Source organism: Micropterus dolomieu, linkage group LG09 (assembly GCF_021292245.1).
Source record: "Micropterus dolomieu isolate WLL.071019.BEF.003 ecotype Adirondacks linkage group LG09, ASM2129224v1, whole genome shotgun sequence".
In the NCBI taxonomy this organism is placed as follows: domain Eukaryota; kingdom Metazoa; phylum Chordata; class Actinopteri; order Centrarchiformes; family Centrarchidae; genus Micropterus; species Micropterus dolomieu.
This window is the reverse complement of record NC_060158.1, coordinates 11853000-11877798: the sequence shown is the minus strand read 5'-3', so window position 1 is coordinate 11877798 and position 24799 is coordinate 11853000. Positions and strand designations below refer to the sequence as shown.

At 40.8% G+C, this 24799-nt stretch overlaps 1 protein-coding gene across 2 annotated transcripts; it reads left to right on the top strand.

The window, feature by feature from the left end:
• Positions 1-714: 714 nt before the first annotated feature.
• On the top strand, positions 715-14459 carry snx27a (sorting nexin 27a). Of its 2 annotated transcripts, XM_046058683.1 has the most exons (14): positions 715-1140; positions 4675-4900; positions 5006-5198; positions 5585-5649; positions 6372-6476; positions 6781-6859; positions 7171-7334; positions 9439-9528; positions 10358-10507; positions 10826-10954; positions 11286-11345; positions 11543-11591; positions 12129-12304; positions 12510-14459. In XM_046058683.1, the coding sequence occupies exons 1-13, from the start codon at positions 839-841 to the stop codon at positions 12275-12277; spliced, it is 1761 nt and encodes a 586-aa protein (XP_045914639.1). In that variant the 5' UTR covers positions 715-838; the 3' UTR covers positions 12278-12304; positions 12510-14459. The 2 variants fall into 2 exon arrangements, with proteins under 2 accessions (XP_045914639.1, XP_045914640.1); XM_046058684.1 differs by lacking the exon at positions 12129-12304 and having other exon boundaries at positions 719-1140.
• The last annotated feature ends 10340 nt before the right edge of the window (positions 14460-24799 follow it).

Genomic DNA, 24799 nt, shown 5'->3' with positions numbered 1-24799 from the left:
CCGTTTGAGCAGACACATGCACATTTGTGGCCTGCTGGAGGTCATTTTGCAGGGCTCTGGCAGTGCTCCTCCTGCTCCTCCTCGCACAAAGGCGGAGGTAGCGGTCCTGCTGCTGGGTTGTTGCCCTCCTACGGCCTCCTCCACGTCTCCTGATGTACTGGCCTGTCTCCTGGTAGCGCCTCCATGCTCTGGACACTACGCTGACAGACACAGCAAACCTTCTTGCCACAGCTCGCATTGATGTGCCATTCTGGATGAGCTGCACTACCTGAGCCACTTGTGTGGGTTGTAGACTCCGTCTCATGCTACCACTAGAGTGAAAGCACTGCCAGCATTCAAAAATGACCAAAACATCAGCCAGGAAGCATAGGAACTGAGAAGTGGTCTCTGGTCACCACCTGCAGAACCACTCCTTTATTGGGGGTGTCTTGCTAATTGCCTATAATTTCCATCTGTTGTCTATTCCATTTACACAACAGCATATGAAACTGATTGTCAATCAGTGTTGCTTCCTGAGTGGACAGTTTGATTTCACAGGAGTGTGATTGACTTGGAGTTACATTGTGTTGTTTAAGTGTTCCCTTTATTTTTTTGAGCAGTGTATATATATATTTATTTATTTATTTATTTATATATATATATATATATATTTATGTTACTTACGGTAACGCCTCCGGGAGGTCACGTTGTGTGGCCGTGTTTCGTGACGCCACAGAGGGGCGGGTTATCAACAACAGACGGTCTGTGGAGCTAACGTTACTGAGGGACAGAGCTCAAGTGTTGTTTTGAATTTGCTGGAAGACACCGACTGGAAAGGGGGCTAGGGTCTTTGGAGAAGATGGCGGATGTAGGAGGTGATGAAACTCGGTCAGATCTTCCTTCAGTATCCCGTAACGGTCCAGTCGTCGGTCCGTCCGCGGGCCAAAACACAGCTATCGTAACGTCAGGTCCACGGACGGTGAGGATCGTCAAGTCGGAGTCGGGATACGGTTTCAATGTTCGCGGTCAAGTTAGCGAAGGGGGACAGCTTCGGAGCATCAACGGGGAACTCTACGCTCCTCTTCAGCATGTCAGCGCTGTTTTGCCCGGAGGTGCGGCAGACCGAGCTGGGATAGCAAAGGGTGACAGGATCCTGGAAGTGTAAGTCTGCTCCTACCCGATCAATTAAGCCTGGTAGTTAGCATGTACAGCTAGCTACCCAGTTTAGCATGTGTTGATCCAATTTCAAGCATGTAACATTGGCCATATTTAAGGTTTAACATCACCTGTCTGTTATGACAACAACAGTAGTCTTTTGACTATTAAGTTATCTGACTAGTTATTTGTTAAGTTTACGGGCATTCGTAGCTAATTAAACATTTGGTGATGTAACGTTAGCATTAGCTAAATCAAGCTAATGCTAGTGAGTTAACTAGAAAGCTAACCTGCTTACATAAGTTGGACAACAGGCTGTGCATGTTGATTAGCTGTAGCTAGCTAGCGAGCCAGGTAGCTAACATCTTGTTTAGCTAGCCTTTTACGCAGTCACTGCTTCAGTGTGGTTGTGAGGACACAATTGAACTGCCAGCTTTGATGGCATTACATTTTCAGAGGAATAATAGTAGGGATGTGTATTTTGACACTGCCCAAAGACAGTGGGTGACAATGTTGTTAGTCAAATTATTCAACAACATTATGTGTATGTGTGTGTGTGTGTGCGCGCGCGCGCGCGTTTCTTGTCTTGAGGTGACAGCTTCACAACAGGCAGGCTGTTCACATGGGACAATTGAAAGTGCTGTCTATTGTTTTTGCCCTCATCGGTGTACTGGAGTGGTTTTAATATACATGGCTTTATCATGGAGAAATCTTGTAGATGTGGTTTCTGTTTGGTCAAACTCTTTCTGTCTTGCTAGGTGGGGGGGCAAATGAACTGTCAGTCTTGACCTAAAGGAGATTTTGATGAAAAAGCTTAAGTCTTTAACCTTTAGCAGATATATAATAGTCAATTTTAAGAGAGTCCCCAGTTCGTATTTGTAAACAGGTTGATTTCTAATAACGTCAGTGTCCAAAGGTAAACCAAACTATCAGTGATTCTCCCATGGTTGTAAGCCTTTCCCCAGTCAAAGGGCAAATGCTGGACAACAAAGGGAACTATATAATAATTGTGAATAATTATGCATAATTGCTACAGTTATTCTGTATATGTTTTGTAGAAGTCTGTGTATTTGTGGCTGTATCATCAGAGTTTGAGCAGTAGCCTAGCCTGAAGGCTAAACTTAGAATAAGGGAGAAGAGAAACAGAAAACAAGGAACATTGGTTTACTTCTCTTTGCTGAGGCATCAAAACAACCTGTGTTTTCTCCATTTTACTGTCAAATGTTTCTCTGGTCATATGACTGGATCAGTGCTTATCATGTGACTTATTAACCAGCTTGACTAATGTTGCAAAACATGCAGTTAAGTATGTCATACCTCAGCGTTTCATTAGTGATAACCAGCTAACGTGTGGAATTTCTTTACTGACTACTGCCTGGTTAAGCTTGTGTAGAGCATCAGATTTTTTATTGTCACATTAAACTGAATGCCATTAACTTGCTGTGCTTTTGTATATGTGCAGGAGACTGATAATGGCATGAGGTTTTGTAAGGCTTGACCTTAGTGGTAATCTATTAGTGGATTAATATCCTATCCATTAGTGATTGATAAAATAATTAGATTTCGGCCAACGCAATGTGAAGAGCTGCTTTCTTATCTCTTGTTATCTATTTTGTTTTTTGTTTTCTCTGCTTGTTAGACAGCACTTTAAATTGTTTTTCATAGACTACATATTTCAACAAAACATACTCACTACACTACATTAATTAATGATGAGATTAGCTGATGACAAAATAGTTGCAGCCCTGCTTCAGTGTTAATATTAGTCTGCCTAATTCACATCCTGCCAACCCACTTTGTTGCTGATCATCAACTGAGACATTTCTCTAGTATTGCTTTGTTTCGGTTTTGTGTTTAAACACATGATGGGGTCAAAGTAGTGTTGAGACCAAAACCTCCCTTTCACTTCACCTTTTTGGTCTCCTCCTACCCACAATTTTTGTAGTTGTTTCAGTTGGACAGCTCAGACGAATGTCATCATGTCACTCTCTATTCCTACAATAGACCTGCTCTCCCATCTCCTATTGTTGACCTTTTTCCACTGCTCCCTCTTTATCTGTTTAAAGTGTTCCCACTTTGATGCACTGTACTATACAGATATACTTTTATAAACAATAATGGAGACATGGTATACAGCGGACAGACCTTAGACACTGTATTTAAAGATGGATGACAAGACAGCTCCCCAAAAGTGAAGCCATAAAATCCCAATCACCCCCTGGTTGCTGGCTGCAGTATGGGTCATATACCCTGCCCTCTTCGTGATAGCGAAAGTACACGTCATATCCATTTTCCCAAAGATGGTTTATGTCATTTCGGTAGATCTTATCACGTGAATGTTTATTAGAGTGTTCATTATCTGATAAATTTGATTTTAATTAGTTATGTTGTGCTATAAAAAGGGGGTTTCACATCATGATCGACAGTCAAGCAGGTGTATGGAGGGGATCTTGAAACCCTGGCTCCAACCCTGATCATTACTATGCAGACTCTGGCTCCAAATGACGTCACCAGCGCAAGAAGGCAGCACCTGTACTCAGGATATTTTGGCTCCATTTTTGTGCAGTGTGAAGAAGTTGAGACACATCATCCATCTTTACATACAGTCTGTGGGACAGACCTATGCTTGCGGTCTTGCTTGCTCCCTCCTCTCCTGTGTCTGTCCTGCTGTTTCTCATAGGAAGATTAGCAGGGACACCTGATGCTGGTGCCATCTGGCCTCAGCAAAGCCAAGAAGGGAGGTGTCTCACAGCACCAAAGGAAAGGGAGACATTAGGTCTGACCTGGTTAGTCAGCGCTTCCTGCATCATGTTTATCAATGGAGGACAAAATGCACTGACATAATCACACGCCCTAATAGGAAAATTAACAGAATGCATATTTGCACCATTAGTAACATATTTTGTAATCATGCAGTGCAGATCTGAGATGGGTTATTTTGTTTAGGGATCCCTGGATCGAGCTGTGCACCAAAACTGGACCAATCCAAATTAAATAAAGTTTCTTTTTCAGTCATTATAAAATGTGTGTTTTTGCCATCTGTTGCATTCGTTCAGTCACAGTGGGCTGACTCAGTCTTTAGTGCTACAGCTATTCGTGGCCTCATGTTACCTTACATAAAAATGACTATTCAGTGGATGATTTTAAATGTGGGGAAATGAGAGCTCTGGTGTCAGATTGGTATTTGATTTTGGGAGAGACCCTGAGTTGAATTATTGGAATTGGTGTCAGGAGAGAAATGGTTAGATCTGTGCATCCCTAACATTATTTCCACTGAAGATGCATGTTAGAATACTTAAAAAAGCAGTATTAGTACAATTCCTACACTAATTTCACACTAATGCAGCATGGTAAAGGTCCAGTCAAGCCCTGATCTGTTCCCTCTGTGTGGAGTGATGGGAGTCATCTGCCATGCTGAAACATAAATTGAGCGTGTGAAAAACAGTGGGATGAAAGGGTTTCAAAGCTCTTTGCTGACTTTCTTTCTGTCTCTCCATCACTTCTTCCTCCACCTTTCTCTTGCCCTCACTTTCCCTCCAGTAATGGGGTGAGTGTGGAAGGTGCCACCCATAAGCAGGTGGTGGACCTGATCCGGGCGGGGGAGAAGGAGCTGGTTCTGGCTGTGCTGTCTGTTCCACCTCAGGAGGCTGATGGATTGGAAGGAGGAGAGGATGTTCAACCCAACTATGACTACAGTGACAAGCAAGCAGTGCCCATTTCCATTCCCACATACAAACATGTAGAGCAGCACTCCGAGAGGTTTGTGGTAAGTGGCTGACATTACCTTACCTTTTCTTCCTTGAAACAGACTCTCGTGGTATTTGCGGTATTCTAACTCTTACATGCTATGGTCCGTCTCTCCTGACCATAGGTGTACAACGTGTACATGTCAGGCAGACAGCTGTGCTCAAAGCGCTACCGGGAGTTTGCTATCCTGCACCAGAACCTGAAGAGGGAGTTTTCCAACTTCAACTTCCCGAAGCTTCCCGGTAAATGGCCGTTCTCCCTGTCTGAACAGCAGCTGGATGCTCGTCGCAGAGGCCTGGAGGAATATCTCGAGCGAGGTAGGCTGATTTGGAAAAGTCACTGGCGTATAAACCCACTTGTGTGTTGATTTTCAACATGGATAAAAGAAAAAAGGCTTTTCTGTTACCAATCCATATGTTGTTTGGGAAGACTAACCACTCCATTTTAAAAGGCTGACGTTCAAGTATGTAAGTTATTTCATCATTAAAATCAACAATAAATCCATACATACCAAAAATGTTATGTATGCATACAGAAATCATGTTGTTAGGATGAAAAATTGTCCAAGCACTGGCTGTGATAAATTTTCCACTGTACACTGAAAATACAGCACAGGATACAGGCAAAGTGACATTTAGCAGACCTTTTGTTTATATGATTAACTTTGACCTCCGGTCTTTCTCTTTGTCTTGTTTCTCTCTAGTTTGCTCTGTGCGGGTGATCGGGGAGAGTGACATCATGCAGGAGTTTCTCTCTGAATCAGATGAGGTATGCGTTTCATTTATTGTTCTGATATTGACTTTACTAGATGTTGATGTGGCTATTTATGTGTGATTGGTGTTTCTGTTTTCAAATGTCATAGCTTTGAGTGCGGAAAGTTTTGTCTACAAAACCTTCTCCGTCTTGGAAAACAGGTTGTCTGCACAGCACCGCAGTACCTTGTTTATTATATTGTCTACTGGACTTTCCAAAGTTAGATCAAAATTGAGCTTTTCTAATGGTATTAGGGATGTATTTATCTTATTCTAAGCCTATTCAAGAGGATGTGGGTGAATTTAAACCTATATATATTTAACCTTACTCAGTCTTTCAGTGTAAAAAAAAAATAAATAAAAAGTAGACTGTTTTCCAAAAACAAGCATCAGCAGTTTTGGGTTAAAGTAGCTGACAGCCCGTCATGTCTGCCAGTATGGAGTTTAAACTGGAGAGTCAAATAGCTAATTATGTTGCCTGTCTAGTGAGAGGAAGGACAGCAGCAGAAACAAATGCAAAACAATGGAATTAATCCGGCACTTGAGGGGAGGATAAGGACTTCTGACAGATGGAAGTTTTGGTTTAGTTATGTCTTGTTTGTTTTTTTTAAATCCAGAAGTACTTAACAGTAATTCAGAACAAACGCCTCATACAAGCTGACACACTCCCTTGTTAATCCAGACATGAGTTAATGCAGCTCAGCAGCTGTTCTCATTATGTGTTGCTTCGCTTCGCAGAACTACAATGGAGTGACAGATGTAGAGCTGCGGATAGCCCTGCCAGACAAGACCACCATCTCTGTCAGAGTCCGCAAGAACAGCACCACAGACCAGGTGTACCAGGTAGGAACACATGACACCTGCTGGGATGATGCTATCATACAGCTATATTGTACAGTTTATTGCCCCATTGTTTGGACATCTGAGTTGGCCTTTGCATTCAGTTCCTAGCTAGAATTATGACAATGAGGATTGCAAAGTCAAACCACGTCTACTGGTAAATACATGATCCATTCCAGGTGTAGAACATATTTTTATACTGAAATAAAAAATGCAGACTCCCATTTAAAAAGAGTATAGATGGATATTAGAAATTTTAAAACAATGTTTTTCTTACGTAACTGACTCTGTTTTGCTCTTCCTGTAGGCATTAGTGTTGAAGGTTGGAATGGACAGTATTATGGCGAGCTACTTTGCCCTTTTTGAAGTCATCAACCACTCTTTTGGTAAGAACAGGATATGCATTTGATGTTTATGGTTGTTTCACAGGGAAATTCACATTCTCTAATGTATTTAATTTAAAAACCCTCTCTTGGTGACTGCATCATCACATGACCACTGGTTGTCTAAATAAAGGGCTGTATCTGCCCACAAGTGAGTTTAATTCATTGGGCCAAGGGGTTTGTGTGCAGTTTTGAACAGCAATAGCAGGTAATTTGGTACAGGCTAGAATTTTTTTGATGACTAAACAGACACCCTCTCCCCTGCTGTTCATACCCCTCCTCATCCCACTCCTTCTTTCTATTGTTTGTTGCAGTGCGGAAACTGGCGCCTAATGAGTTTCCCCACAAGCTTTATGTGCAGAATTACACATCGGCAGTGCCGGGGACTTGCTTGGCGCTCCGCAAATGGTTGTTCAGCTTCCAGGAGGAGGAGTTGCTAAGAGACAACCCGCTGGCACTGCACTACTGCTTTCACCAGGTAATAACAATAATTGAATCCCGCTTCTCATAGACTTAAGGGAACTCAGCACAAAATTTCATCTTCTGGGAGTTTTTGACAGTCTGCCAACAGTTTATATACTCCTTTCTGAGTTTATACATGTTGGAGGGGTCAGCTTTTTTTGGTCATGGATCCTTTCTGCCATAATCAGGGAAGTATACTGTATGACTCCCATTTGTTTACTCTTAACTACTAGTGGTCTCCGAATCTTCCAGTCCAACTAGTTAATTGTTCCTACAGTTAAAAATTAGGTTTTAGTGTGGCTTTTGAATGTATTCACAGTTGGTGTAAACTAGGGCTTCCTCCAACTAAAGATTTTCTAGTCATTTGTTTAAGCCATAAGTCTACTAGTCATCGCACAGTTGTACTTATTCAAATATATAGTTGGTCCATAAAAGGGTTCCAGGGATGAGAAAGTAACATTGTTTACACTGTGCTACATTACAGAGAAATACAAACCGTAATAATGAGCCTTTAAAATATATATTTTACAAACGCAAGCACGAAGTGAGCAGTCTGTTAAACGCTACAGCGATACAACATACATTAAACTGTAATTATTGTGAATGTGTCGGAACACCCAGCAAGGAGACTGAACATTTTGTTAATATATTTCGACACAGTATAACGTCACACAAGTCTCGTTCAAAACACGGGAATCAATAACTTCCAACTTTACAAGAACAAATACTTGCACACACATCAACACGATGGATGGTGTAATGTTACTGTCAAATGAACTCGCTACAGTCTCGCTCCTCTCCCACTTGATGCCTCTCCTGTCCCTGCCTGGAGTTTGAGGTTTTAGTTTATTTTTCTGCGACTACCAGACTAATGAAAAGTATGTCGACCACAAGGGGGCAGCCCCAGTGTAAACACATTCAGGTTCACCCTTCCAAGTGAATGTGCACCTTTTACCTATCCAACTTTCCTAGAAATTCAAGACAATATGATATGTTATGATTGCCAAACTCGTTTGACCAAAAATATAACAATTTTTAAGTTTTCTCCTGTAAGGCTAATTTCCCCAAAACTTTGACATTAAAACAAGCTAATCCAGTCTTTGTGGTAGCTGAATTTTTGTCAGCCGGGAGTCTGTTTGCAAATAAGTATGTAATGAACTTAACAGGAATCCAGAGAAGTTTTCCACAATATTTGAAGTGTAAAATGTCAACTGGAAAATATAATCCTCTGATGTAAATGTACTAAAAAATAGCAGCAGCAGCCTACAGGCTGTCCGCTGACCAATAAAGGTCATCACCTGAAGCATTTTAGGCATATGAGGTTCAGCAGTGAGTCATTAAAGCAATTTCTACTAGTAAAGTCTGCACATCAACAGATCTAGGAGGTTGCGCTCTGAAAACCAACCTGTCCAGAATACTAAAACTTGCAATAATGAAAACCTGATTTTCTTTGGGTCACTTGGCGGCAACAGAAGCAAGTGTGAACACTGTATTGACAAATCATCACCTTTTAAGTTGAACTGGTGAACTAGCAAACAGTTGCTTTTACACATTCAGCCAGACATATATTCACTCTCTTTTTATTCTGTTTTTGGCCTCTACCAACTCCTGAGGAAAACATCTGGCTCTTAAACTGACAAATTCTCTAGCATTTTCTCCAGCTAGTCTCTAACTGTGTATCTCCTGTTTGGTGCTGAGCAGGTAGGGAACAGTGGGTTTTTAGAAGTTTTTCCACTGAAAACAGCAACCTGCTGTGACCAAAAACGACGCTGTGAGAGTAGTGAGAATGAATCAAAACAGTAAAGTTGCAAGGTGGATGGATAAACAAAGAGCTGAAACTTGCTATAAAGCTCCGTAAAGCCAAGGGGAGCTGCATATTCGGATGATACTTCTCTTTAGGTGACCCCTTGCACAATGTAGTTTGATAAATTGTTATAGCCACTTTAAAATGTACACAAGGTTATTGCTACAGTTGAACTTGTTTGCTTGAAGCAGAATATCTTCTTGTTATCTGTTTCTAATGAATTATCTTTTTTGTGCTGTGACCTCAAATGTTAAATAGTGTTGTTTCTCTTCATGCCACCACAACCCCCCGTCCACCTCACCCCCTGTCTGCCCAGGCATTGGAAGATGTGAAGAAGGGATTCATAAAAACAGAGGACAAATCCTACCAGCTGCAGAAGCTGGCAGAGCAGCGCAAGATGGCCACGGTCAGTCCCACAGAACACTCTTTGTTTGGGGAGGGGATTGGGATGGCTACACTTTTTGCCTGCTGACCAGAGCCATCACCAAAATGTTACCAAATAAAAATAGACAGAAAAGTCAGAGACCCTTTCACACTTCAGAATACATCCCTCTATGGTGCAAACCAATAAAGCCATTCTTTTATATTCATGTCTGTAGAATAATAACTGAAAGTGGAATGTGTGGCTTCTGTGTGTAAATTCAAACTACACTCACTACTCACTACGTAGCCACCCAGCACAACATTTCCAAGCTTTTAAAGGGCAAGCTTAGATAAATTATATATTTATTTATATTGATCTTATTGTTCCAAATGTAAGGCTGCATCTGATTTCAGAAATGTGCATGCAAACAGGACACCTGGTTTGCATCATCAGTATCAGGCACTGAAAAGAACCAGATGGCGAAACCAAAATATTTGGTTACCATACACCCTTACTCCTAGTCCACATTTGCCTGCTAAAGACATGACTGTGAAAGAGATTTCACAATGTCGTGGAAAAGAACGAGAAATTATAACTCATAGCTGAAGCTTGTATCATAACATTACTGCAATGAATCAAATGCTCTGACACAAAAATGAAGACAAATAATTGGATCTGTGGCTGTCGCAGGACTAATATGCACGGCCAGTCATTTCATTTGGTCCGAAACACAGCCCAAACTGCTTGCTAACTGGGATTTTAGAGTAACTGAACTAAGGAAAGAGATGTCAATAATTGTATTTAGATTTCCAAAACCTGGTTACTTACAGTATTAGTGACTGATGTGTGCTGTATAATACTTGTGTATTAGTACCTGAGTCTACTGCGGACATGTGAGGGCTACAATGAGGTGTCGTTCCCCCACTGCTCCTGTGACTCCAGGAGGAAGGGACATGTCATCACAGCTATCAGCATCCATCACTTCAAGCTGCACGCTTGTACTGAGGACGGCACGCTGGAGGTGAGTGTTTCTCTGAGCTGGTTTGATTAAAAAGTATCAAAATCCAGTACAAGCAGAGGAGCCAACTTATCCCTCTTTAAGCAACTTTTTTTTGTTTACCATATAAAATGTAAGACTATATTATATAGTCTTACATTTTTGAATATATATATATATATATATATTGTGTCTGTGTGTGTGTGTAATGTATATATGTGTGTATGCAATGTATACATTTTCATAAATACCAGATACTGATTTGTGAATCAAACCAATGGTAAGATAAAGATTTATGTGACTTATTCACAAGGCTAGCCTACTGTAAACGCTCTCCCTCAGAACCAGGTGATAGCTTTTGAGTGGGCGGAGATGCAGCGCTGGGACACCGATGAGGAGGGGATGGCTTTCTGCTTTGAATACACCAGAGGGGAGAAGAAACCTCGCTGGGTAAAGATCTTCACGCCATACGTAAGTGTGCACACACCTGCACTGTTGTTTTAAAGTTGTTGTTTTTTGTTTTTTTTACTGTGTATATGTATTTATTTATTCACATGGTTACAATTTGCGGTTTAAAAATGACAGATGTTGTGATTTTTTTTTTAAAAAACACATGGTTGCAAAACTCCACTAACACCTTCATAATACATACATTACAACACATTTTACTTGACATGTAAACAAAGCCGTAAGAAGAAGAAGCAAAGACAACTGATTAAAAATGTAACTTATCACTTTGCAGGCTGATTGTGCTGCACTGAAAAGCTGAATAACTTTTCTCTCTGCTTTTTTTTCCTCCCAGTTTAACTACATGCACGAGTGCTTTGAACGGGTCTTTTGTGAGCTGAAGTGGAGGAAACAGGTAAGGACCACTCCTTTCCTCTTTCATTCTGGGAAGCACATGACTCCGTGCCAAGTTTGAAAAACTAAATTTGGCTTATTGCTACATTCATTATTACATTTTTCTTTACAAATACAATAAGCTACTAAGATGTTTTCTTCAGGCTTTTGTATAAAGTCAATTTTGTATTTGCTGGGTATTGATTTCTTTGTCATTAGGTTGAGGAAGAGGCATCTGACAAAGACAACAAAAACTGCAGCAACAACGGTAAGCAGCTTTTTTTTCTTTCTTTTTGCATTTTGTTTTTAGCGTTGGTTATATTCTTATTGTTAACACAGTTGATAAAACAAAGCACCAGCACTGAAGGGTAAAAGGCTAAATTTTATCTAGGGCAAATCATAAAGAAATATGTATTCAGATACATAGCTGTTTGGTGCTTTGAATGACAGCACCTATCAAGCACCATGAAATTATGCCCTATCTGACAAAATCTGAAAGGGCAAGGGCAGGGAGAGAATTTCAAGTATGCTACCTCAATTCAGTGGGACTTTACTGGCATGGGAAACAGACCTTTACATTAAAAATATGTACCTAAACAAAAGAATTGTGCTTCTTCTATTTCTGTGGAAGGCAAAAATATATGTGAACGTTTTACATGGCCTTAAAAAATGTGCTCTCAGATACGCTATTGTTTATTATCTCTTGTGCAGCGCCAGAAAAAAACAGGTTACTGTGAAAAGACATGTACTGATGCATTTGTGTATACAGAGAAGTATTCAGTATAGAAATGTTACTCACTATCAGAGCAGGAACCACACATTAGAGAGAACTATTTGCTGCATGAGACAGCGCAAGGCCAAGAATACAAGTATGCGGATGAGCACCTGCAAGGCATGAGGATAAGTTTGAAACCCTCAGAGTTACAGGAACAGAGACACATAAAGAGCAGCTGAGGACTGAGAGGACATCCCGGATATAAGGCAAGGGCTTCAGCAAGCACTTGTAGAATCGCAATCACTACTTGAATGACAGATAAATTCATGGTAGTTTCTTACTGGCACTATTGTTGAGACGCTGACTGATCTGTGTTGTATTGTGGCAGCATTTTCGTAAGTCACATGACATGCAGAGAAAAAGAAGCCCATCATTCAGACTTGTTCCCTGAACTGTCTCTCTGTGTTACAGAGTATTTGCCTCCTCTGGAAACACAGCAGAAGGGATGGCGCCACCTTGGGGGTGAGATTGCAACTTCCTAAAAGGATTTGTCTTCACTCAAACTAGAACTGGTCCACTTGCATCATCACAACCACCCCAGAGAGCGCCCATCGACAGACACGGAACAGAGTGACAGACTGAGGCAATCCATGCCCCAATAAACAAACTGGAAGTGACCAATTTGCAAAATTGGAATGGTCACACTTAACCGACCCCAGGGATACACACAGCAAGAAGAGCAACGAAGGAGAATAAACAAAAGTCAACTTTCATGTCATTTACTAGATCTCCATAGCGTGCCTGTTGTTTTCCTCCATGCATCCGCCCTGTGACGTGGGGCAGGACACGAGCAAATTCTTGCCCCCCCCCACACAGTACGTGACTGGTCAGGGTCACCACAGCGCTGCGACACCACTTGCGCACCTCGATGATTCGCTACTTGACGGGGGAGCTTACGTGTGAAATAGGATTGTGACGGTTGGTTCCCCAAACACAGTCGGCTCTGCCCAGGAGCCTTCAGCGTGGCCCTTGTCTGCTGAACTGAGCTGAGAGGATGGAGATGAAAATTAGAAGGGAGGGATACAGAAAAAAAGGGGGGATTTCTTTAACAGTTGGTGATAAAGCGAGAAGCAAGATCATGCTTTACACTGATGAAGGACATTAACACAAAAATTATGTTTTCTGCCTGTAAGGTCAGAAGTCTTCTGTCTTTTTACTGAAAACAGATGTGACAGGATGTGCTCATAATTATGTTTAACAATTGTCTGATGTTTAACAATTGTCTGATAAAATATAGATTAATATAAGTGCTAAAATAATTGGTTTCTTGATCTAACACAATGAAACAACTGAATTGCGTATAAGCTGCTTTAACAAATCTCCATTTTTCACCTTGTCTTCTGGTCTGTTGGCAGTCTGCCATTAATGTCAGTATGTGTATTTCTGCCATTAATGTCAGTATGTGTATTCATCCCCCTCTCGCAAGTGTTTTATTGTGGTAATTTTCCAGAGCTTGGAAGTTTAGAGGAAGGGGCTTTCTGATTATAAGCTGTGTGCAGGGACAATACTCTTGAACAAAAGGTTGATGGGCCAAAGCGTTGATCTTTTTGCGCTATATGGGGAATCTGTCTGACAGATTGTGAACACAAGGGCAGGAAGTTTTCCTGTCTGTTGAGTTGCAGTTTTGTGAACAGGCACCAGAGAGCAGCAAAGTGTAAAGACAGGCTTAGTTGTAGGTTTTTAAGCAGAAATAGAAATCTTCTGAGAGCTTCAAGAGTGATCCCTCGGGCTCTGTAACTCACCCAAAAGTATCACTCCTCTGCAGTTTGCCCATTACCCACGTCAGGAGGACAGATGGTGGGTGTGCGTGTATGTGTGTGCGTTGTAGAAAGAATAGATGGTGCGTAAAGTTGAGTGACTGCAACCACAACCATCAGTATAGCAATGCAGGCAGCAATGTCTGCCTCTTACTGCACCTAAATGAGTACAGTATTAGTTGTGTGCGTTTGCACATGACATATGATTATATCACAGTTTTACAATGTACACAGATTGTGTTTTTTTTTCCTCTGTAGGCTTTCAAAACATTTTTGTCTCATTTTAAGTGTGTAGAAAGCAGGTTAACATGCTGAAAAAAAAATGCTTTTGAATGGAGAAAGTGTGCTTAAATGTAGTGATTATACCTGAATGCAATAGAGTTTGGGGTTTTTTTCCCACTAAGGTCTAGTAGTTTAACCTCGGCCGACTCATTACTGACTCAATCTTGTGCTTCACTCGCCTTCTGGCAGCGACCAATCTGAAACTGAGAGTGATGTTGGTTTATTTTTTATTCAAACTGACTTTTAGAGCACAAGTTAAAATTTCACTTTTTGTTTTTTTACAGTTGAGCTTAGCTTTTAGTTCAATAAAATGTTTAATTCATGCCTAGGTTGAGTCATAATTTGCTTTCAGTCAGTTACCTTGGAGCATGCTTATGTGTGTGTACGTGCTGTTTTCGAGTGTGCATGTCCTATGTTTAACATTGACATTGCTGATAAGCTTTTAGGCTCTGATTGGATGTATCTGATGAGCTGTCTGTGTGAGAGCCAGCAAATGAAGATGGGGTTTTGTTTCTGTATGACAGCAGAGACGCCAGACAGATGGAGACAAATGGGAGGCGTCTCCTATTGTCTAGCAAACATTTACAGCCGCTCAAATTCTTTTTCAGCATAACACACGCACACATACCTGCTACTCTGTGTTTATGCTTTGACAAAATTGTAAAGTGCAAGATATTTTATTTGACGTCCAGTTGTTGCCTCTGAGGACAGGCCTCAGTTACACAACAGCCTATAGCAATACATATTATACTGTAGTAGCATGTTGTGTCTTTTACACACACACACACACACACACACACACACACACACACACACACACACACACACACACACACACACACACACACACACACACACACACACACACACACCCCCCACACCCCACACCCCACAGGTAGCTGGATTGAGAAAGAAAGTGCCGACTGCGAGATGGTCATTTTGACAGGCAAAGTAATAGCCAATTTAGAGATGGATGACATAAGAATTGGAGCTGTGTGCGTGCGTGTGTGCGTGCGTGTGCTTTTCTGTCCCCTGTTCTTACTCTCTAGGTTGGTCTCCCCATCATCACAGGGGTATGTGGTTGCTGTGGCAGCATCACGTTGGCTCAACACGCTCAGTGCAGCCTCTGTTCCTTTTATTCCTGTCAGCCAACTGACTCACTCTTCCCAGTAATGTATTCGAAGCAGTGTTTTTTACTGTTTGATGTTTGTTCTCTGTCCCTGTGGCTCATGCTTCTGTGAATAGGCTTTTAGAAAGCTGCTGTGTTTTTTTGTTATTTTTTAAATATATTTTTGTGTTTTGGTTTATCCTGTCTGCGCCAGGTGCCATCACTCAGTCACAGGCAGGTGTGCATAATGTCAGTCGGTGTCCATTTCGGCCGTCGGTGAAATAATTGTGATAGTAACAGTTTTTAGGTGAACGCAGAGAGATGACAGCAATGTTAAGAAGCACGTCTTTGTACGGTTGGCTCGTGTTTGTTTGTCAGTGTACGCTGTGCTGTGGGGCCACCTGCATTTGCGTTTGAGATGCTGGGCAGCTTTGGCTTGTTAAGTGAATGATTATTTTCAAAAACGAGTATTGGATTTCACACAGGATGTAATGGATAAAAAGAATGTTGGATGGTAGAGCAAACATATAGTGGCAGTAGAATAAAAAATAAATGAGCGTGAGGTAAGTTTGTGTTCATCACAACCACCACTGAGATGCTAATCTAAATGTTACTGGTGCTATAAGTAATACATCAGTTTTCAGTGGCAGACATTGTATAAGATCTTTTCCGTTCAAATTCTACAGCATTTCATACTCCAGTGTTCAAAGTGGCATTTATTAAGTCAGTCTCTTTGCTTTGACACTGTTGGTTCAGTCAGTCGCCACGTTTGTCTCATCATCAGCGCTTTTGTGTAGACTTGATGTATGTCGACCTCTGGAACATGAGTCCGGCTCGGAGGGCATTAGCTGCTGGCTTTCTGGGTTCAGCTGATGTGTCCTATACCTATGACTAACATGAAGGGTGGACATGCTATTTTAAAAAGTGTTAGCCTTTGTGTAATTCATTTATGTTTTGCTTTGAAATCCGGGGCTTTTCCATGGCAAGTAAGCTGTGACATTAATTAAAAACCTAAGCCTTGTTTGTCTGTTGTCAGCATAACTTGTAAATAGCTGTTTTAAAAAGAAAAAGAATATCCCTTGGACAAAATGCACTGTTGTTTCTCCAACTCAAAACTTTTATTTATTTAAACAGAAATTATAAATATTGGAGAAATGATAGTGTACAGTGATAGAGCCACCGTTGATGATTCATTTTGTGCGCGGGCGACGGCTGTATGGAGGATTATCAAACTACACAATGAAACAAGCTGTCAAAAAGAGAGGCAGTGCCTAATGACATCTGTTAACACCTGATGCAGAACTAGGCTACAAAATGGAGAGTTTTATATCTTTAAAAAAACACACACACGAAGGTTTACTAACCAATTTAAGAAAACAGAAAAAAGGTTTGAAAATGTTGTGTAGAGTAATAACAATATTTTAAATAAAGTTATATATTGGCGGAAAAAATCTGTTCAGTCTGCATTTATTTACTCTCTCTAGGATATGAAATGAAGCATGGACTCATTTTCTTTATGTTGGCAGTAATTTGAATTAGCTAACCAGGGGGCTTTTTTACCAGCTGTTAAATGATAAAGCACTCGGTTTGTGTTTATCAATGTATGGATTCTTCCTTTCCAGTGGGACTTGGCCGATGTCAAGCCGGTCTCCTATAAAGACAAGAAGATAAAGCAACAGCAGTGCTCATCTGGGACCAATTCACCTCCAGAAGCAAAAAGACCAGCTCACCTAATACGCTTTTAATGTCTTTAGATTTGAATTGGTCAAAATGTTACAGCCATGCTGAATAAATTGCTTTTAATGGGTGTTTCTTTTGGGAGCTGCCAAGCACAGTGATGGCAGAGTTTCATTCATGCCCTTCATTCAGTCTCCAGGCTCAGTTAAACCGCCTCACGTTTGAAGTAATTTGGCCTGTAAATGTGCATGTGTGCGGAGCATTTATGTAAATATGGTTCAAATTGAATCGCTGGTGGTGAATGTTAAGTTCAGAGCAACATTCTTTGGAACAGGATGACTGAGTTAAGGGGCTGAAGCTGATTTTTGTTTTTCTCCAGACTTGTAACTGCAGTGTACAGCCCGCCGGAAGAGACGTGAGGTGGGCTGATCGTGAGAAGGAACAGATGTGACAGTTTGTTGGCAGGGAACATTTCAGTAGCATATCCCATTTCCTTATGTCAGTAGCCTAAAGAGGTTTAAGATGAATAGAAAAGCACAATACACCACTTTTTTGGAGCCAAACAAATTACCAAAAAGATCAAAGAAAGACTGTGCTTGATTAGTAGATATCTTAAATATGAACAGGCGTGCTTTGCTTCAGTTGTCATAGTTTACTGTCCACTCTTAAAAACGCACATTTCCTGCTTGAAAACAGCCCCAGGTCTGCAGGAAAGGGAGAAGTGCTGTACAGTACATAATAGGTCCCATGTCAGGGAACACGGCCCCTAATAAAAAGGTCCACAGGCACATTATTCTTACAGAGCAACGGGCACAGTGACATTTTGACGGTCACGTGCTGCACAGATCTTTGTTCTTCACTGTGCTCAACAGGAGCCATTGCACGCCGTGAGAAGGTAGTGGGAAGCTGAGGTGAGGTATTATTCAAACCAAAAATACAGGGCTCTTTAATGCACACCGTGGAACCAAGCCCATAAAATGTTGTTAGCATTGGCACTGCTGAGGTGAAAATCCTCATCTCATTAGAGCTGTCTCATGTGGGCTCTATATGCTGACTGCAGGCTGCCACCCTGACTTCACCACCTGCCCTCACTTGCTATTTTTCTTATGTCACTGAGAGAGGGTAGAATTTAAACTCCCTACTCATCATCTATCAGGTGTGATTGTTGACTTATTATTAATCCTTAATAAGACTGTATAAACCTTGCTGTCCATCTGTGCTGTTATTTAGCAACCATAATAACCATAGCAATGCTACCTCTAACCCCGAGAATTAGCACTGTCTGAACTGTAACACTCAACTTATATTAAGAGAAGACTCCAGTAAGCACTGATTTGGTGATTTGCAGGTAATATGTCCAGACATCAACGTTCAAACTGGGCCTAACTTGGATGAAAAGTGAGAGCTTTTAGATGTATATCTATAATATAGTAATTAAAATGCTGCCAAAAATGTTTTGTCCAAATTTTACCTGGCTAGACATCTAAATGTCTTTTGATCAGCAAATCAGTGCTCATTGTTGGTGTAGGACAGTCCTTAAGTAGGCTACATTTCCTGAAGTGCTGTATTTGAGTACAAGTTAGAAGTACTTGTGCTATATACTAGTTTTTCTACATTATGCTGCTACTTTATAGTGCCACACAACTTCACAGGGAATATTGCACTTTCCAGATTAATAATATACACACAATCTATAAAAAGGTTCATTATGTTGTTAATTATGATCAAGCTTTTTTAAAGAATATACCACGTAGCTCTACATTATTTAAATTACCCTTCCGCCCCCGCCACTCCCACTCCCAGCTACAACATTAAAATGATGGGTACAATGCACCAATGCTAATTATCTACTATTCTAATACATGTTGATATAACTGCATAATAAGTATTTTTACTTTTGATACTAATAATAAGTGCTAATAGTACATTTGTACTTTTACTTAAGGGGGATTCTGAATGCAAGATGTTAAAATATGATAGATGATACATTGTTTCAAGAGAATCTTTAACGTGTTATTAGGGCTTGCTTGACATTGGAATTTATCCATTTAAATTATATTTTTTTCAATATAATATTTAGACGTCTTTTGACCTGTTAATCTCAAAATCAATCCTTACTGGCATAACTTTATAAACAGTTTGTAGTGTAGTAAGTAATTCACTGTGAACATTCTAAATAAAGTGTGACCAGAGAATTAAGACCTTCGATGGATCAACAGCCACAGGTTGAATATTTTCATTTGCAGTGGGGAGGAGGAATGTGGACCCTCTTGTCACATAATAAAACACTTCTTCTAAACAGTTGGCCGATTTTAACTGTCTGGTTGGAATAATGTCCTCAGACCCACAGAGTGGCTGCTTACCCAGTGGTCACACCTGAGGGAAAATGTGTTAAGTCCACTTAATGTCTACTTGTGTTGAGGCGCCAGTGAAAATAGTGTGGGAGTCTCTCCAACACGCCAATCTCAGTTTTACCCAGAAGCAGCTGTTGGATTTATTTTTTGTCTTTTCTTGTGTGTTTATCTCCTGTGCCAAGCAAATTGCTTTTTGGTGTCTGGTTCTGAGAATAGAAGGATGGATCTGGAATATCAAATAACATTATATAACAAAAAAAAAAAGTACAATTATGTAATGTATAATTAAAATGCATAATTGTTTCAAATCAGGACTCCTAGCACCCTTCATGCATAGAAATCCTGGTATCCCTGTTTGTTTGTCCTCGTTTTAGTAAAACCATTGGAATTGCACTGAATTGCAACATTCTCCGGTGATGGGCAACAGACGTGTATAAATATGTCTCAAAAACTGCAGTTGTGTGTCTTGAGATTTAAATTGTATATGTATTATTAGTTTAAAATAGAGTAGCATCAGCACAAAAAAACATTTCTGCATTTTCTTCTTTTCTTTTCTTACAGGTTTTTGGTATAATTTACTGTAGTTCTATACTGGTGAGAGATATAACAGGTGTCTAAAATAATAAGTGTCTGCAAAAGGCTTCATAATGATTCCAAGTCTGTTTCATCACATGAGCATAAATAACTGTTCTCATTCATTCTACCAGTGGAATTAGGACTGTTTAAAGGGGCAGCCCAACAATTGTACACATGAAGGTTAGTTTACTCGCCGCGGGGAATTCTGCTCAGCCTGTGAAAACAGTTGTTTAATGTCTTCTGTGGCTCTGGAGGGAGTTTTCCCAAGTCTGTAGAAATAACTGTGCTGATGTCTCAGCTTGGACTTGGAAACAACAACATTTTTAAGAGAAAGCATGCTTTACAAATTTGAGGTGAAGCATTTCAAAAGAAGAGTGGGTCTACTAAAAAACCCTCCTGTTCCTGTCCTGTGGAAAATGTTTTTGCTTGGCATACTAGAGAGTAAAAGTAAGGGTATCTCAGCCTCTGCTGTTTTAACTTTGATTGTTCTTTTATTTCTATTATATTGTTTTCTGCTACCCCCCCCCCCCCATCTGAACAGATGTTCATTATTCACAATACAACTGACCAACCTTCATTGATTCCCTCAGGAAAATTTGTAACTTAGAATTACAATTTACACTTTTGCCAATGCTTGTAGGTCTATATAAGGTTTACCAGTCAAGTAAGAAATCAGAACTCAGTCAGCTTAGCATCAGAGTGTAACAGTCTAATAGCCAGTATTGTAGAGAGCAACCAGGCACCCTTGACTTATTGGTTAAGAAGCCTTTGTTGCTCAGGGCGGACACCTCGTGTCCACTTAACCTTGCGACCGCGGCGGCCCGTGCTGGTTAAACAGCGGTCTGTAAAGTGACTGAATGTGACTTGGCAGGATTAATCAAGCCTAACGACACATCTGTAGGTAGGCTGGCTGGGAGGAGTGAGCATCAATCACCCTCTGGAGCATCTCTTCTCTCTCTCTCTCTCTCTTTCTCTTTCTCTCCTTCTCTCCCCCTACTCTCTGCTTCTCGTCAGCTGTATCGACCAACGCTTTGGGCCCTTGGTAATTAAAAGGCATTGATCGGCCTCAGCTGCAAGATGTTGGAATGCGATCATGTAGCACAGCACACTGGGCCCCTAAAGAGAACAGGTGTGCATGCACATGGGTGTGTGCATTTGAATGTGTGTTTCAACATGTATGTAGTGTGTTGTGCAAATGGTTAATGTACATTATGTATTACTGTGTTTTCATGCGATGTGGGATTCTCTCATGGAATATCTCTGGCTGTGTTTAGTCTTTTTTTGAGGTTAACTACTTTCTTATTCATTTGTATGTCTTGCATTCTTTTCGCTTACATATCACCCACCCCATTAACGCAGTGGTAGAGCTGTGTGAGGCCTAATGTGTCTCCAGTGAGGCTTACTTCAGGCATCTGGTAAAATGTCTGAGGGCCTGGGAGAAAGCTTTAGGCCAACGTGCTCTTATTAAATGAGAGTTGGGGGAGAAAAAAACAACAACAACTGATTGATCCTATGCATATGCAAACCCCCAAGGCTCATCTTCCCCATGGACACACATACCCACGCAGTGTTCACACACACACACGTTCTCTCTCTTCTTTTATTCCATCTGAGTGAACGCAGTAAATCTAAGTGCCACTAGATTGCAAGCGCTGCACATTTTTCAACCTCAGAGAGAACAGGGAGCCTTGCCTGGGCTGAATGAGGACCGGCACACTACTATAAATACACCCCTGACTCTTTACTCAGTCTGACACACTGACTGAGTGACACAATGAAGGCCGCACATCAACCACAAAAACTTCCCACTTGATGGACATGCATACTTGCATAAAAATATGTCTCTAATTTCTGTTTATTTCTGTACTACATATTTTCCCTTGTGATATGATATACTGCAGTGGCCTTTCATTTGATGTCTCTGACTGAGTTATGCTTGTCTGAGCACCCATCTCTCCTGCCTCTGTCCCCCATAAATCCGATGAATTACCCAGTATGCCCCCCTCTTTCCTCCATTAACGCTCCCCTCCTCTTCCTCCCAACCCCCCCACCCTCCCTCTCCTCTCCTTCCTGAACGAGTGATCAATTAAGGCCCTGTCCAGCCCTCACTGCGCGTCAGCACTTTCTCTCCCCCCTTGCATCCCCTCGCTCCTCGTCATTTTTCTCTTCTTTTTGGGTGTCGTGCCAGCCACTGTCAACTCAGAGAGATAGGGAGCAGACCAAAGGTGGTAGAAAAAAAGAGAGAATTCTTTATTTTCAGGCTGAGAAGTGCTCTGTACAGATTTGAGTATCAGTATGTGCTGGATGGAGAGCCTCCTTCTGCAAAACCCTCTCCCACCCCGACCCTCAGCAGGAAGTTTACTTTCCGCCTGCTAGGAGACTTGACTTTAAAGATGAAGAGAGGCATAGAGATACTTGCACAGCTGTCTCTACACAGTGAGAGGATGTGTTTAGCCACTAGAGACAGTGTAGGTCAGGAATGTAGTAAACGTACAGTATTCTTCCTATCAGATCTTTAAAGCAAACCGTTAATGGATTTCTTAAAGAGGATATTGATATTCTATATTTTTCTTATTGTCATCAAATGCCATGAAAATACCAACAATACATTTATCCTATGCTGATATAGGCTAATCCTCTCTGCTGCAGACCTCCACTGTTTTAATAAAACTATTTAAAAAACCTCACTGAGCCACACTGTTGCACCGGCTGAACTATTCTTTCATTACAATAAAAAATGGACACTAGTTTATTTAGAGTCAATCCTACATACACTTTCCTCCTGCCGTAAATACTCGCTTGAGTGTATTAATAGCTGAAAATAGTCCACAGCAAAAGCAGTATTTACTTCTGCTAAAAACGAGCTGTTTTGAAACTTTTGGTCCATTTTTAAGGATTAGTTTTTCACTAGGAACAAATGGCCATGGGGCAGCAGACACTGTAGAAAACTATTGAGAGACGTAATGTATTGTAGGTTGGGGTTTTTTTCATGTGATTTCTTGACAATTTTAAACATATAGAGTAACTCCAGCCTTATCCGTTAAAGGGTTTTGGTTTTAAGAAGACAAGCTGAGGAACTTCTTTATGTCTCTGCTTGCAGTTTGAATGTATGGTTGAATAGTGAGCTTAGTTTACTTTGCTTTATTAATCCAGTGAATCAGTTTAATTCACCGGTAATGTTCCTATGTATATATATATATATATACATTATCAGTTTCTGCGCACCATAGCTGCATCCACAAGGAAACTAATATTGAAGAGAATGTGACACTATCTTGGGAAACAATTACCTATACTGAACTGTAGAGAGTTGTTACAGGTACACTTGCGCTGGATTCGTGTTACTTCTAGCTGTTTTGAATGATTCATCTGTCTCTTATAATCCTGGGCTGCATCCAAAATCACTCCCTCACTAACTCATTCACTATTCCCCTCATAATAGACACTAGTTTACTCTATAGTGCGTCATCTCTGGCAGGTGTAATTTTGTCATGACATATTGCATTGTGGGATTGTTTGCAGATATTCCACTGTGTGAATTTTGAAGGGCACTATATACTGCATTTGTTGCTGCTTTGCACGATATATTAAAACAGGAATGCTTTTGGCTATAGTAAAGGCAAAAGAAGTAAATTGGGAGATTGTTACAATTGTTAATTGTAAATTGCTTATGCGTAACACAGTTTGTGCTCTGGTCAGGTCCGACAGCCATCCTTGGGAAATGTTAACATTTGAGACATGGACATCTATGAATTAAGCTAAGCTAGGCTAACCCTGCATTCAGCGTACATTCAAACTGCTAGCAGAGAGAGACATTTATTGTTGTCTGACTCTCAGTAAGTAAAAGGTTCACTTCCCTCAAACCCAAACTAGCGTTATTTGTTTATTGGTTACCATTTTCTCCAAATGCTCTCTGGCTGAAAGTGGTACTTTAAATACCTTTTAAATCACCACTTTATTAACTAAAATGACTTTCATGAGAATACAGCTCTATTAAAATCAAATCTCTCCTTTCAGATGGATGTGAATTCACTCATGAAGCTATAAGGACATCTGACAGAAATGTGATGGGATGTTGCTTCATATAAATTTTGAGATTTTGAATTATCCCTTTTTTGGGGTTCTTTTAAAGAACTAACCTCCCATTTCCGTTTTTAAACCTTTAATATGAAATCCAGTGAGGTCCGTTGGCCTATTAGGACCTGCCAGATGCAGTTAGGGAACTGCTCCATGAGTTATTACTGGTTCAAGCCTCCACTGTGGTGCATCTGCTGGCCATTGCGGTGTTTGCTGTTAATTCAGTTTCCCGGTCATGATAAGTGCTGCACACTGTGCCCTCTGCTGAGGAGCTTTTGATCTCTGCTGATTGTTGCAGATTGGCAATCGTCTCAAAGAGATAAGGCCCTGGTAATTTAAAGTGGGTTGCGAGCAGAGAGGGGACTTCATCTTTTAAAAGCTTATTACTCTTAAAGATTATCCAAGGTCTTTCAATTTGACGGTCATTAGATGGATATGACTGAATAATAGATGAGATCCTCATCTGTTCCTCTCTGCTGCAGCATTCCTGATCTTCAGCCCACTTTTGTTTATCCCAGCATCAACCGGCTTACTCAGAAGAACTCTGCCAATGTCACGAGGGATGTAGTCTCGTTCCTTTGCAACCGTCCTTGTAAAAGTTTCTGTGTCTTCTCCCTGCCCCTCTCTTCCTCACTTCACTTTAAATGATTTCAGTCTTTTCTCAACATGTGGGAGTGAAGGACTGTTTTCCCTTCTTGAGAAAACAGAACAGCCAAATGTCTGTCTTATTTATCTATCCCTATCTAATGCCTGTCTCTTTTCTGCTCTTACTATCTCAATCTCTCCCTTGCTTTAAGATCGTTCTTACTTGAGGTTGCATTGGGCTGATAATCTCCTCCATCTTTCTCCTAATTCTGGGGGAAAGTCTTT

Coding starts and splice junctions, on each gene's coding strand:
- snx27a (XM_046058683.1), top strand. CDS start 839: ATGGCGGATGTAGGAGGTGATGAAACTCGGTCAGATCTTCCTTCAGTA. Junction 5,199..5,584: donor GGAGGAATATCTCGAGCGAG/GTAGGCTGATTT, acceptor GTTTCTCTCTAG/TTTGCTCTGTGCGGGTGATC. Junction 11,592..12,128: donor CAAAAACTGCAGCAACAACG/GTAAGCAGCTTT, acceptor ACTCACTATCAG/AGCAGGAACCACACATTAGA.